The sequence below is a fragment of the Scomber japonicus genome, chromosome 18, assembly GCF_027409825.1.
Source record: "Scomber japonicus isolate fScoJap1 chromosome 18, fScoJap1.pri, whole genome shotgun sequence".
Classification (NCBI taxonomy): Eukaryota; Metazoa; Chordata; class Actinopteri; order Scombriformes; family Scombridae; genus Scomber; species Scomber japonicus.
In genome coordinates this window covers 22,150,549-22,163,905 of record NC_070595.1, presented here as the reverse complement: position 1 = coordinate 22,163,905, position 13,357 = coordinate 22,150,549, and the positions used below count along the sequence as shown (strand labels likewise).

The window sequence follows — 13,357 nt, the reverse complement described above, 5'->3', positions numbered from 1 at the left end:
AACTCCCAACTCCCTCCCCAACACAAACACACACAAGGTGACCCTCCTGTGCTCCATACAGGGGAGCTCTGGGGAAAATATCACCCCAGTGTCTTAAAGGCTGTTTAAATTTGTATTATTGCATATCCCTCTATAGTAACTTGTGCATATAGTCCTTAATAGAGCACAGGGTTATCCTAAATATAGAACATTACTGGGTCTTCAGTGCCCTCCTCAAGACGTAATTGTCGGCTTACAGCTGGAATATAGCCACCTGTCTGTGCAGGGGATTGAACCGGCAACCCCGCTGTTTTATGGATACCTCTAGGTCGTCCTGCACCTCCAATCCTTCAACCGACGCCTTTTTGTTTTTTTTCCCTGCTTCCAAACATCCCTCCGTCCCATCTCTCCATGTGTTCATCCCCTCTCCTTCGTAGACAAAATAGAGATTTCCTAAAACTCAACTGTCCCCGTGATTGTTGTTTGTTCGTAGACGGTTGTTGTTGCTCTGGAGGCAACCACAGATCTCTGCTGTTTAAGTGGTACATAGTCTAATAATTTAATAATAGACTAAAGTCAGTGAGACAAATGACAAAGGCATAAGATTGGCTTTTGGCTTCAGTTGCAGTTTTTCATTACTTGGGAATGAGGGCAGAAGTAGTTTAATGGAGAGTCATTAAGTTGATGGGTGAGCTATAATATTTAGTGGTTGCTCTGACCTAAAAGACAACAACTGTAAATGCATATGGCAGATTATACTTGAGCACAAAAAGAAAGGAAACGGATATGAGTAACGTGAGATGACTCTTAAGCATGCAGTAAAGGTCTGTGGTTCGCCCTCGCTCTGCACTTCAGCCTGTGGTTTAGTTTGCACCCAGTATGTGGCAGCGTAATGACTGGTTTAGCTGTCTGAATGTTTTACTGACGTTTGTGCTGAATGTCGTGGGTGTGTTTGTCTTCAACAGGTGGATACCCTGCACCGTGCTACACACCTGACGGGCGGCTATGAGGAGCTGTCAGGTAGTGGCCTCTACACCCCTCATCGCCTGGATGTGAGTACCAGCTAAAATCCCCTTTTTTATGGTGTAGCTACTGACTTACCCCCAGTTAGTTAGGATATCTGCACAGTGTGTTCTCCGCTCATATTCAGACTGGTTTTATCCTCAACATGCTGATATATCTTACCTGAAAATCACCAAATAAGAACTCACTGGAATATAACAATAATCCAACAGATGTTATTGTCTGATAATGAGTTTGGAAGGATAAGAAGGATATCTCGTTTGAAGCGCTATCATTTAATTCTAAAACTCCCTTTTCATGCAGGATACCCTCTCTCTCTATGACTGTTTGCAGGCTAACAGCTGGCAGGACACCACCAACCCCCCCTCGGTCACCTCCCCTCCCGGTCCTCCTGGCAGCGTCCACTCCGACACCTCCAACTGATCCGGTGGCTCTCCCCCGCCATCTCTTCATTCCCATTGTGGTCTTCTCTGACTACCATCCTCTGTCCCCATTTTCACTATTCCCTCGTCACGCGACTTAACAGCCACGCAAGGCTGCCCTCACATTTCATAAACACACACACTGTGCTGGAACACAGGACAGCCGAACAGTAGTTAGGAGGAATTCCTCCTCCACCCCACAGCTCCACTTCAACGCTTAGAAGCTCCGTAACTCAGAATAAAAGAGAGATGGAGCTTACTGATGCTGAGACAGATAGGAAACATCTTTACTATCAAGGACTTTTTGAAAACCACTGACCCAGCTGTGTAGATGATGTCTGTACATTATGTGTATATGCACGTTAACTTCACACAGTACTCACACAGCTTGTCCACGTGCTGTTGACCTCTGCACTCGACCCTTTGCTTTGGAAAACTGTGTGTGATTGCCTGTATCTCTTGAAGCCTTGGCATTTGACAGCCAAACTGTTGATACGGATCACCAGGGAGCTCCGCTCACCTTGCTCGTACCAAAGTGCTGCCCCAGTAGTTGTCAACACATCTGTTCCTCTGAGATCACCCTCTGCCAGCTCAACACAAGACACTGTTGTATCTTCCAGTCCTTTATAGCTTGATGTTTCATTCTGTTGGAGATTTCAAAGTGAAATGAGAAATGCACACATGTGCATGCACGCAGCCCCCTCCTCCCCCCCCTCCGCCCCCACCCCTCCCTTCCACAACACACACACGCACACACACACACACCTCGCAACTTTTCAGTCGTTTTCATAGTGAGTTGACATAAAAGATGTGTCAAGCACAAAAGTTAGCATCCTTGTTATGGGTGTCTCTACCTGTGAAAGGGTAGTTAAGGGGATCACTGTTCTAAACCAGGCAGGACAGGTGCTAATAGGGCTGGTGAGAAGAGGAAGAAAGGGCAGAGAGAGGAGAATATCTTTGGTTGCGTGGATGTAACTAATAGCCCTTTTTGTTGCTAACCAATAGAGGGTGTTGGTAGATGGCTTGTAGATTTAACTTCTTGCTTTCTGTCCACTAGTTTATTTGATTGTAGGCTATTTTCTAATGCTGTTTCACCAAGAATGCACCAGCCACCACCAAAAATTAGCTCAATAAAGCATCTAAATGACGTTAGGAGAAGGGTGGAAAGAATTGTGGGGCATTGATGTGTTGTTGGGACAAACGTGACATGAATTTAGAAAAAAACGTGACTGTCTTCCATGCATGTAGGACTTCTAGGCGTGATATTATTGTTTTTCATTTAACCTTCCAAGTTTTTAGCTTTGTTTTTATTAACAAAAAAATAAAAATAAAAAAAAATAAAAAGGGTATAATTATTACAGTCAGACCAAAAAGGAAAAAGTGCATCATGTATTGCTATGATGTGTGTGTCTCTGTGTGGGCGTGTGTACAGTGTTCTTGGGATGTCTTAGTCAAACTGGCTGGTGCCCCTCTGACCTTTGTAAGCATTATAGAGACTGGGTGCTTCCACCAGCGGATGACACACTCGGTGGGGTTCAACTGAGATCTCCTCACCATCTTGAAACATTAAAGCTTGTGAGCCCGAGGCAACACACTACAACCTTCTGTTGTACCAAAAACCAAAAATACCACGTTCAGCAATGTAATAATGCTACTCTGTGTCTCTCTCTAAAGTCGGTGCACAGCCACCTTTTCAGTTTGAGGAGAGGAGGGAATTATATTTGTATCTGTGTCTCTCTGTGTGGTGTTGTCATGCCTCAAGTTGATTTAATTTTTTTTTTCTTTTGGGGGGGGGGGTATTTTTGTTGTGGGGCTTTATGGGAGGGTGGGTGGAGTGAGGACTGTCACATCGCACCTGTAATTTGATTGTGTGCAGTTGAGCACCTGTTTTCATGAGGACGTATGCCCCCCTCCCTCCCTCCCTCCCCCCTCCCTTTACCCATCCTTTTAATACCTTCTGGTAAGAAAAAAAACCCACGACTTTTGTTTTTAGTTCTATAGCCAATTGGGCAAGGGCTTCTCTCTCTCCTCTGTTACCAAAAAAAGAGGCAGCACTGGGTGTAGTAAAACTCTTAAAATGTGTTTAAGACAAACCTACAATGTTTTTTGGGGATTTTCCTTCTTTGGAACTATTTTATACATTAACTGTTATGTTAATAACAAAGCATTTTGATAGTAAGGTAAAGCCTTATGAAGATTTACGTGTCAGTCAAGACTTTGTTGAACCATATGTTACAGAACAAAACTTGAGCTTGTAAGCTGGTCACATGTGATATCCCACATTTAATTACTTGTTTTGTTACTCATCGCAGTTCATACGACTGTATTTTATGAATAATGTTATCGCCACACCAAATTATCATGCCCCTCCCCCCTTTTCTACCTGTTGTAATGGATGTCACTGTACAGTTTGTGTAATGTTTCAGTATTTTTTTTTTTTTTTCTTCTTTTATAAATTTTGATGTTTGGTTGAGATACCAGTTTTATTTGGCCTTTTTGTTTCACAGGATTCACAATAACTCTGTATCAACTTTGAATATTATTTAGGTCTTTTGTTACATAACCGGGTGGAAATGTAGGTTTACAGGTGGAACATTTGGTGCTGTGGAAAGAAAACTGTATTAATTGAGGATTTCTAACGGACTTTGTTATACATTACTCAGCATATTTCACTGTGTTGATTTATGGAACCCCTTCTCATCTTTTTACCCACCTCAGTTTCTACATTTTTCAGTCACTCCCTAAATATTTTCCCCAATTGTTTTAAATCTTGCTCAAATTGCTCCATCAGGACATTTATGTTAAATTCAAGCTCTTTTTCAAATTCATCAGTCCCATATGATGTTTATTTGTGGTAATTTAATCCCAGTGAACTCTTCAAATGAATTTAAGAGATCATTTTGAAAGCAGAAACTGTTAAAATATGCAAGCTCTGCATTTTGTCGAGATTTGAAAGTTGAAACTCACACTTATATAAATATAAAACGGAAGACCTGCGGGGAGGAAGGCACGCTTCACATTAGGGGGTTGTGGTGTAAGTTTTTGCTGTCACCCACTCTACAGCAAATACTTTCATGCCTTAAAAAAAATTCGATCTGTAATGTCGACCCTGAGCTGCAATTCTAAAACACAGGATGTGCTTTTATCATAAGTGACTAAATGACTTCCACAGCATCAAATGGCTTCGTAAACCTTTTTGATTTCTTTGTTTTTATTAGTATATTTGTATCTCCCCTCTTTCCCTTGTATTTACCCCTCTCTCTACCTCTGTCTTTCCATTTCTCTTGTATATAACCCCCACTGTTTTCAGACTTGTGAGTCTGTATGAACTCCTTTTATACCTCAACTTTAGAATTGTTCTAGAAAGAGTAAAACAAAAAGGAAGAATATGACAAATTGTAGTGTTCTTATTAGAAAATTAATAAAAATGATTTAGTGTGATTTTTCAGTATTTGATTTCAGATTTTAGGAGTGTTTCATTTTATAATTTGTCACAAACGCTCTTGTGATAGTCAAATGTAATAAAAGGAGAGATTGCACCATCTGATGATTAATATGTGAATCTTCTATTAAACTTGATACAGAACACTTTCAGCAGGAAAACATTATTCTGAGAAATAATCCAACATGGATCAATTTTTTTTTTCTCAATACATACATCTTTATATGGTTTTAAATCCAGTTTACAAATGCAAATGTGGAGGGGAGGTAGTTTGGCAGATGGTTGATGATGTTCAGCAATATTAACACACATTAACATGTCCTGCTTAGTTAACAATAAAAAGCAGTTGTGAAAGTCAGAGGCCAACAACCATCATACCACCCCTGGCACTGCCCAACTGTCTTCTTTATCGTTTGTATCCTGAGGCTTACGGACAACCTTTTCTTCTGACTTCAGGATACAAGAAAGAGTTTCCTGTGGGGGGGAAAAAAAGCATAATTTATGAAATGTGAGAGGATACAAGGGAACATTTGTAAAATAATCCAGTTACAGCCTCATTTTCTACCAATGACAATGAAATAAAAATCACTTTCTATATCTCTTCAGCCACTTTTACATGAAAAGTAGTGTGAATGGTGGCCATGGATTCCTGTCAGGGCAACTCCAGGATTAATGAAATGAAACAGAAATCAAGAAGAACACCACTCCTGGTTCCTTCTTGTGCCAGATACCAAAAAAACAAAAAGTATTCCTGATCTGTCATCAGTGATAAACCTGCCTGACTGACAGGGAATGTGAGAAACCAAAACTGCGGGAATATGTGCGGGAGCATGTTGCAAGCAGTAATCTGGAATCAGAACTGCATATTTTTTCTTGTTAATCAAGATGAAAGGGTACAAACAGTAACTGACGGGTATTGTGATAATGACAAGTTGTATCCTGCACTGCCTCGTCAAATACCTGCCACATCAACCAGAACATTTAAAATCAGAGTGTACCTCTGGTACTGGTGAGTCGATCTTAACAGGTGAGGGCTCTCTCTGCTGTCTGCCACATCTCCGACATATGCAGCACAGGATCCACTTGAACGTCCGCCGCATCTCATCATCTCTCAGGGAGTAGATGATGGGATTGACCATCGAGTTGCACTCGGCTATCACCAAGCAGTACTTCTCGTAGGTGTTGGCGTGGCTGGCTTTACCCAGCAGCCCATCCAGTAAGAGCGTCACGAGGCCGGGCGTCCAGCAGATGACGAAGGCCCCTGCAGAGATGTTGGTTGTTTAGTGAGAGGTCACATGAGAGAGTCAACAACAATGAGCTCTAATCACAGAAGCAGACACGTATGTTGAGTAATATTTGTAGCCCTATTGCTTAATGGCCTCAACATATCATTAACTTGGCTTGACAGGAGATGATTCACCTGAGTTATTATTGAACCATGTGGAAATGTGAGTTCAATTACACTCTGACTCTATGGAAATTCCAAATAACCATCTCTTATTGAAAATAAAGGCAGTAATCAGCCATGGTCTGAGACAGAAGCAAGACGAGTGGAAAAACAGGTTTGTGGAGGAAGTGTGAAGCCATATGCAGACAGTTTCATAACAACCCTGCAACTCTGAGATATACACCACAAAAAATGCAGAGTACCGATGGACTGAAAGTACAAGATACTTCACCCTTGAATTTGCAGATGTGAATTTCGATAAAAGGCTACTGAAGCTTACTTAACGAGAAAATGTAGATATAGAGGGAAATGTTGAAGTATTTTTCATCTGTGAAAAAACTGAAACTTGTATCGTGCAAACCACATGTTCCTGAATGCTGAATGTGTTTTTACTTTCACTAGTTACTACTATTGCACGTGATACGCATAAAATAACTGAAAGTAATGTGAAACTGTTTCCAGAGTGGAGAAGAAGAAAAGTAGTTTGTCTAAATTTTGCATTTATAACTTATTGAAAGTTAGTAGTATACTTAAAAAGCTGCTGCACACTATCTACACTCAGAAATCCTGTCAGCAATGAAATAAATGTATTGGTCTGTAGTCTGTTGACCAGCAGGACGAGAAGATTAGCCATGCAGCATGGGTTACTATGGTTGCAGCTAATTATGTAGATTAGTCCTTTGGTCTATAAAATGGTGAAAAATGTTGATCACCATTTCTCAAAGCACACAATACCACCTAAAATGTCTTGTTTTGTTCCACATTTAGAAAGCTGGAACAAGAGATGTATCTGAATAGGTGGCAAACCATTTTATGTTGATCAACTTTTTTTTTTTTTATATACCTTTTTTATATACCTATGCTCTCCTTTTCAGGAAGAAGGTAATGTTCATTTCAGGCTATTTGTTGAGTAACATCATCACATCACACATTAGTAATCTAACGGTGGGCTTTGGGCCACATCAATCATTTCTATAGAGGAAATTGACCAATAATGCTACTTCACATCTTGCTTTGTGGTACAGGACTTAAAAACCAGACCTTCTAAACTTCACCGTTGAGCCACAACTAAAATCTAGCAGTAGAGAGTAAAACAAACTTCTCACCCAAGACCATGGAGATAGTTTTCATCAAGTTGATAACAGTCTGGTGAGACTGCATCTCTGAGGTGTGCTGTGACGTGTACTTGTTCTTATATCTCACATAGACGAAGATGCGAGTGTACATGGCCACCATGATGAAGAAAGTGAGCAGGTTGAGAACTGCCCAGAAGATAAGGAAGCGGCGGCTGTAGAGAGGAGCGACGGTGGAGCAATCATCAAAATCACACTCGCAGTTCCAAAATAAGGAGGGCACCAGACCCATGATGATGCTCACGGCCCAGATGCAGAATATCAGCAACACCACACGCCGCTTACTCATGTTGCTGTGCAGCTGCATGGTGATGATGGTCTGATGGCGCTCCACGGCAACAGCCAGCAGGTTGGCCACAGAGGCTGTCAGGCTGATGTCGATCAGGGCGCCCCGGATGTACCACTTCTTCTTGGTGAGTTCCAAGGTCCAGGGGCCCGTGTTCAATATCAGGTTGGCGTAAGCAATACCTGCAAACAAGTCTGCTGCAGCCATATTGGCCAGGAGATAGTAGATGGGGAAGTGGAAGCGACGGTTCATGAAGATGGCCACCATCACCAACAAGTTTGCCAGAACTACGATGACACACACCGTCAAGCCCAGTACCATCACCAAAATGTCCCGGGTCCTCCAATGATCACTGACATGCTTTTCCACCAAATGGTAGAAGAAGCTAACATTATGACTGCGGTTGCAGGTAGACCACATACTGCTCTCCATGGCCATACCTGCACACACAAAACAGACATTAAAAGGATGTAACATTAAAAGAGATGTAACAACCGGCTATAGTAGACAGGGAAGTGAAAACACACTTTCCCGTAAAACGTTCACCATTCAGTACACTGTCTATCTATACATAACTGTACTGTTTCATCCACACATATAAAACATTACACTTTTATAAACTCAATGCTACAAAAACTTTAAAATAGGAATATAAGGCTCATTCTCAAAGCTCTCATTTTTCTGTGCTAAAAATGCATTCAATTAAGACACAACAATAATTATGATTCTGAAGCATGTGAGTAGGGACAATTGCTGTCTACAGATATCAGATCACATTCAATACAATGGCTGGTTGTCAGCGTAATCAGACAGATAATAACTATGGAGAATAAGTATAAATACAGGTTACAAGCACAGCTTATTCCAAAGGTGTGTTACTTTCAGAGATGATTAATAAAACAGGGAGGTAAATTAACTCTTTGTGAATCATTAAGCTTATCTCATGTACAAATAAAAAATATAAAAATAGCAGCATTTCCAAAGAGCAAAGGTGACGTCTGTAAGTTATTGACCTAGACAAAATGTTACTAACATTAATGGGCGCAGTAAATGCCCCCATTTCAGAAACCGTGTGGGTATTAGTCATATTTAGTTTGGAGAAACTATACAAAAACATTTTAATAACATTTAAAATAACACATATCCGTGTGAATATTAAATATTTGTTCAAGTTCGTGTTTCTCAACTGGCTGAAACCTGCGCTGCGGACATTAATCATACCAGTACTTGTTCAAGTGAAACTCACGCAGTAACTTTCTCTCGACGAGGTGTAAAATAAATTATTTTTAAAAACATACCCACGTCTTTGGAGCTTTCTCCATCCATATAAGCTAGACGTGAAACTGGTTTAGCTTTTAGCTGCCATTTGTTGAAATTAAGAGGTGTTTGAGTCGCTCTCTCCGCCGCTTGTCCGTCCGTTGAATTACTCTCACTCAGATCAGCTGGACTCGACAGGTACCTGCGATGCCTCCACGTACCGCTAAAAATATCGGAAAAAAACACTGCATGGTGGGGTGGAGCCTTTTTTTTGTGGCCCTAATGACAGGATTTCGGGTTGATCACCACAAAGTGTTGCTCAGATGTTTTCAACTCATATTGGGAGTATTAGTTAGGGAGTAAAGTTGGGTATGAAGCATACCAGAAGACATTTCACTCAAATTTTGGAGCAATAAGCAACAGTGGAAAGTAATTCATATTTACTCGAGTATTTCTCTCATTTGAGGAACTTGTACTTTGAGCATTTCCGTCTTATGCTAGGCCTACTTTACATTTCTATTCCACTACATGTCAGAGGGAAATAACGCATTCTCTACGTATTTCACAGCTTTTGTTACTCTTCAGATTAAAATATAACATGTTTTTAAAATGCAACATATTGTTAAATATTAAACCAGTGGGAGCTGGGGTCACATTCCAGATGTCTATGTTGTTAACAGCTGCACCAAATAGACTAAACTTCTCACATGGTTTCATTTCAAAATATGTTCAAATGATCCGATATTTTACGACCCCTCCGATTAATCTGATGATCCTTTGTAGAGACCTAACCCCTAATCCCCTAAACTAACTAACTGTATATAAAGTAGTGTAAACTGGCTCCACCACCAGCAGCTACAACTGTAACATGCTGCTTAGACACTGATGCTTCAGTATTAATAATCTAATGATGTCATCTTTATTAATATATCACTCAGAATGACCAAACTGCTCCTCTTGCTGGAATCCTTTAACTACAATTTGCTGCTAAAACTTTGACTTCAGTAGGATTTTTCATTATGGATGTGGATATTTCTTCCAGCACTGACTATAAGGCTGTACAGTAGTAAGTCATGAACATTTAAGCTGTTATTCCTGAATCCTGATGTCAACATGGTGAAAACAAAGCACAGGGTAAAGGTACTTAAACAGAACCAGTCTACAATAACTTCAGATGAGGAGCTGAAGGCAGCAGGACATAAAAGCCAAAACACCAAGAAAGATTGGATTCTACCTTTTCAATGGAAATAATGAATATTTACACTGATCAATAGTTTTTTCCCAGAGGTAACAATAGATGTAATCATAACTATTAAATGTAATATTGGTATCATCTTATTAGTATTGCTGTTGTTATTTGATTGTTTAAGTTTGATCACTTTAATATTGGCTCAAAACAGAAAACTATCTTAGTAATAACTCTTCACTAATACAGTTGTTACCAGTAATGTTATTTGGGATCATCACAATAATATTGACTGATGTAGTGAGATTAATAAAGTTATACTGATATTAACTCTTTATTTAGTTTTGTAGTTCCTCACTGTGACCACTAGAGGGAAGTGAACACAAATTATTCTGACTACACTTAATATGAATAGATAACGGTGTTCTGTCCATGTATGTTAAAGGAAAAGTTCACAATTTTTCAAGTCTGCCTTAAAACAACAGTCAGGTGACTACATTAACATTGAAATCAGTGGCGATTTGAGGTGCTTATTTTTTGTCCCCATCACTTCTACATAAAGTGCATTTAAAGGGGATTTTTGAACTGCCAGTATGAACAGGAGAATTGATTACAGCGAGGAAAACTTCTCGGTGTTCATTTTAAGACGCACTTGAAAAACTGTAAACCTGTCCTTTAATGGAGACAAAACATTTACAAAAGGTAATGCTGACTTCAGGCTATGTGATGCAATACAGTGGTGTTAAAATAGTACATGGCTTCATAAGTCACATCATACATTAATAATCTAACATTTCTCCTCCACTAATAGTTTGATACTTCACTGACATAAATATCTCAGTCTTTCCTGTTCCAAGAAATCAAACCACTTAATGCTGCTAGAAATACACCAGAACATCAAGATGCAAAACCAAAAGTAAAAAAGAAAATCTGGTCAAGTAGCAGCAGCAGCAGCAGCAGGTTGGACCTTATGTGCACCAACTTCTAAAGCTAAAAAATGGATAAAAGGAGACTAAAAAAGGAGAAACTGCAGATGTCATTTCCAGCAGAACTGTCAAACCTGCAGAAGTTCTTTTGTTTTTTGATTGCAACATCATCGTTTATAATTTCAGTTGCTGTTATGCTCCTTCTTGTTGATGTAATAGTCTTCTGAAAATACCCTGTTAAAAATCTGCCAAATGTGATAAGTGAGCATGTGAGTGAGTTTTATACGCTACCAGTTCCAAAAAAGATGTACATTTTTTTTAAAAATAATAAAAAGACAGAATTTTGTTTATTTTTTATTTTCTATAAAAGAGATGAGTTTATTCAATGATCATAACAGACTGAATCTGAGACCTCGATAGACCACTCACATACCAAACGATAATCGAGGGAAATGTTTGAACAAAAAATCCCCAAAACTGAACAAATGTAACACAAAATAAAATACCTGAATAAAGCAAACTCTGGGCTGAGCTGCGGGTCAGCACATTCTGTGTGAACTCATGGCACATTATGTCCAACAGTTACTGTGAAAAGAAAAAAAAAAAAAAAAGCTAAAAAAAAAAAAGAAGGAATGAAGTCTTTTTTTTTTTTTTACCCTTTCAAAAGCCAGTCTAATAATAAAAATTATATATTCATATATGGTGGACTTCATAGAAATTAAAAAGGTGACTTAAGCACAGAAACAAGTTCTCCTGAAGTACTGTTTATCTGTTTATTCTCCTCTTCAATAGAATGCGTATCTACATCGGGGAACATGCCTCCCTGCACCACACACTTAAAAAAAAAAATTAACAAAAAACAGTCACACAGCCATCCAAATTTACAGTCACACTCACAGACCAGACTCAAACGCTAGTGTGGCAACGCTGAAACATATCTACCTAAAATCTGCTGATTGAACAAAATGAAAAAGTAGTTGTCAGTTGTGTACACTCATAGAAGTCCAGCTAAAACTAAATTTAAAACCCGAATATTGACAACGGGTAAAATATAAAACGCTGTCTTTTTCTTGTTTTTTTTTTTTAATCATTTTTCTTTTTTACACAAAACTCTTCCAAAAATCTCCCTCCCCATTCAAATATTACACTACCCATTGCTGACTCGCTCCTTTCTAAATACCCCCCCCCCCCCCCCCCCCGCCAACCCAACCCACCCCCGCCCATACCTCCCCTTCCCTCCCCCCCATCTTGAAGTGTAATATAAGCCAACGAGAACTGCAATACAATACAGGCACTGGAGAAAAAACACCATAAGAGACGAGAGGAGAGGACAAGATGCCTTCAGATTTTTGAACCCCCCCCCAATCCCAGCTCCAAAAAAACGACGTCTCCGAGAACAGAATTATAAACTCACATCCACTATTATCCAACGAGAACAAAGATATAAAGCAAAACTGTTTTTTCAGCGTTTTTCTGTTTCTTAACTTGTAATCGTTTTGTCTTTTTTTTTTCCTTTTTTCTTTTAATTAAATTCTGAATTGTGTGCCCTCGAGTGAATTAGAAGACCAAAAAAAAAAAAAAAAAAAAAACCTAACTGGGAGCTCCTTTCCGGACTATTTTTTGTTTAGTTTTTTTTACTAACCTGATTCAAGTAACAGCTACAGAAAAGGTGGTAAATGTTTGTCTTACTCCCCCCTGATTGTCCCCTCCCTGTCACATGCCTGATGACATCCAATCGAAACCTTTCATTAAAAGATCAAAACACACTGACGCTGCGGGCCGACAGAAGGACATTATAAAGAGGCTCCTCATTTTCTCCAACTGATCCAGTAGTGTGACTGTTGCGAACAGACCGATGATATGAACATTTTCCAACATTATGTCTCAAAAGTGTAATGCGAATAACGGTGCAATATTTGTAGTGAAATCATATTCCAACTTAAGCTCAGAAAACAGCTGACTTTTGTCCTTTTTCTTCTAAACGAGTTCTTGTCGTAGCTTTACAAGAGAAAAATACAAGGCAGGATGAAAACTTGAACTGATTCTGTCTTTGATAAATACTTGCTGGAGCTATGATAATGCATATATTCAGGGTTTGTTTTTTTTATTTTTTTAAAACTAGCTACCTACCATGTTTCAGGACAAGAAATTGAGCATAAAAGATAAAAGATAATGGGTCGTTTGGCATAGACATAGGTGGTTTGTGTGTGTGGAGTGTGTTGGTGTGACGATTCAAAGACCTAAAGAGAGAAAGAA

General features: G+C 39.4%; 2 protein-coding genes across 4 annotated transcripts in view; one reads left to right on the top strand and one right to left on the bottom strand.

Annotated features, from left to right (window-relative positions):
* The window catches only part of pbx4 (pre-B-cell leukemia transcription factor 4), a 29,733-nt gene extending 24,868 nt beyond the window's left edge, over positions 1 to 4,865 (top strand). For all 3 annotated transcript variants that reach the window (XM_053339216.1, XM_053339214.1, XM_053339215.1), the window contains 2 exons: positions 945 to 1,031; positions 1,336 to 4,865. In XM_053339216.1, coding sequence (XP_053195191.1) covers positions 945 to 1,031; positions 1,336 to 1,425 — 177 coding nt within the window. In that variant the 3' untranslated portion in view covers positions 1,426 to 4,865. The remainder of the gene's footprint in view (positions 1 to 944; positions 1,032 to 1,335) is intronic.
* Positions 4,866 to 5,218: 353 nt separating this feature from the next.
* lpar2a (lysophosphatidic acid receptor 2a) lies at positions 5,219 to 9,195 on the bottom strand. The gene is made up of 4 exons (XM_053339217.1): positions 9,031 to 9,195; positions 7,420 to 8,172; positions 5,865 to 6,127; positions 5,219 to 5,340 (listed from the first exon to the last, which is right to left on the bottom strand). Exons 1-4 carry the CDS (start codon positions 9,056 to 9,058, stop codon positions 5,239 to 5,241), a joined length of 1,146 nt encoding a protein of 381 aa, XP_053195192.1. The 5' UTR covers positions 9,059 to 9,195; the 3' UTR covers positions 5,219 to 5,238.
* Positions 9,196 to 13,357: the final 4,162 nt, after the last annotated feature.

Coding starts and splice junctions, on each gene's coding strand:
- lpar2a (XM_053339217.1), bottom strand. CDS start 9,058: ATGGATGGAGAAAGCTCCAAAGACGTGG. Junction 8,173..9,030: donor AGAAAGCTCCAAAGACGTGG/GTATGTTTTTAA, acceptor TTGTGTGTGCAG/GTATGGCCATGGAGAGCAGT. Junction 5,341..5,864: donor TCGACTCACCAGTACCAGAG/GTACACTCTGAT, acceptor TCCCCCCCACAG/GAAACTCTTTCTTGTATCCT.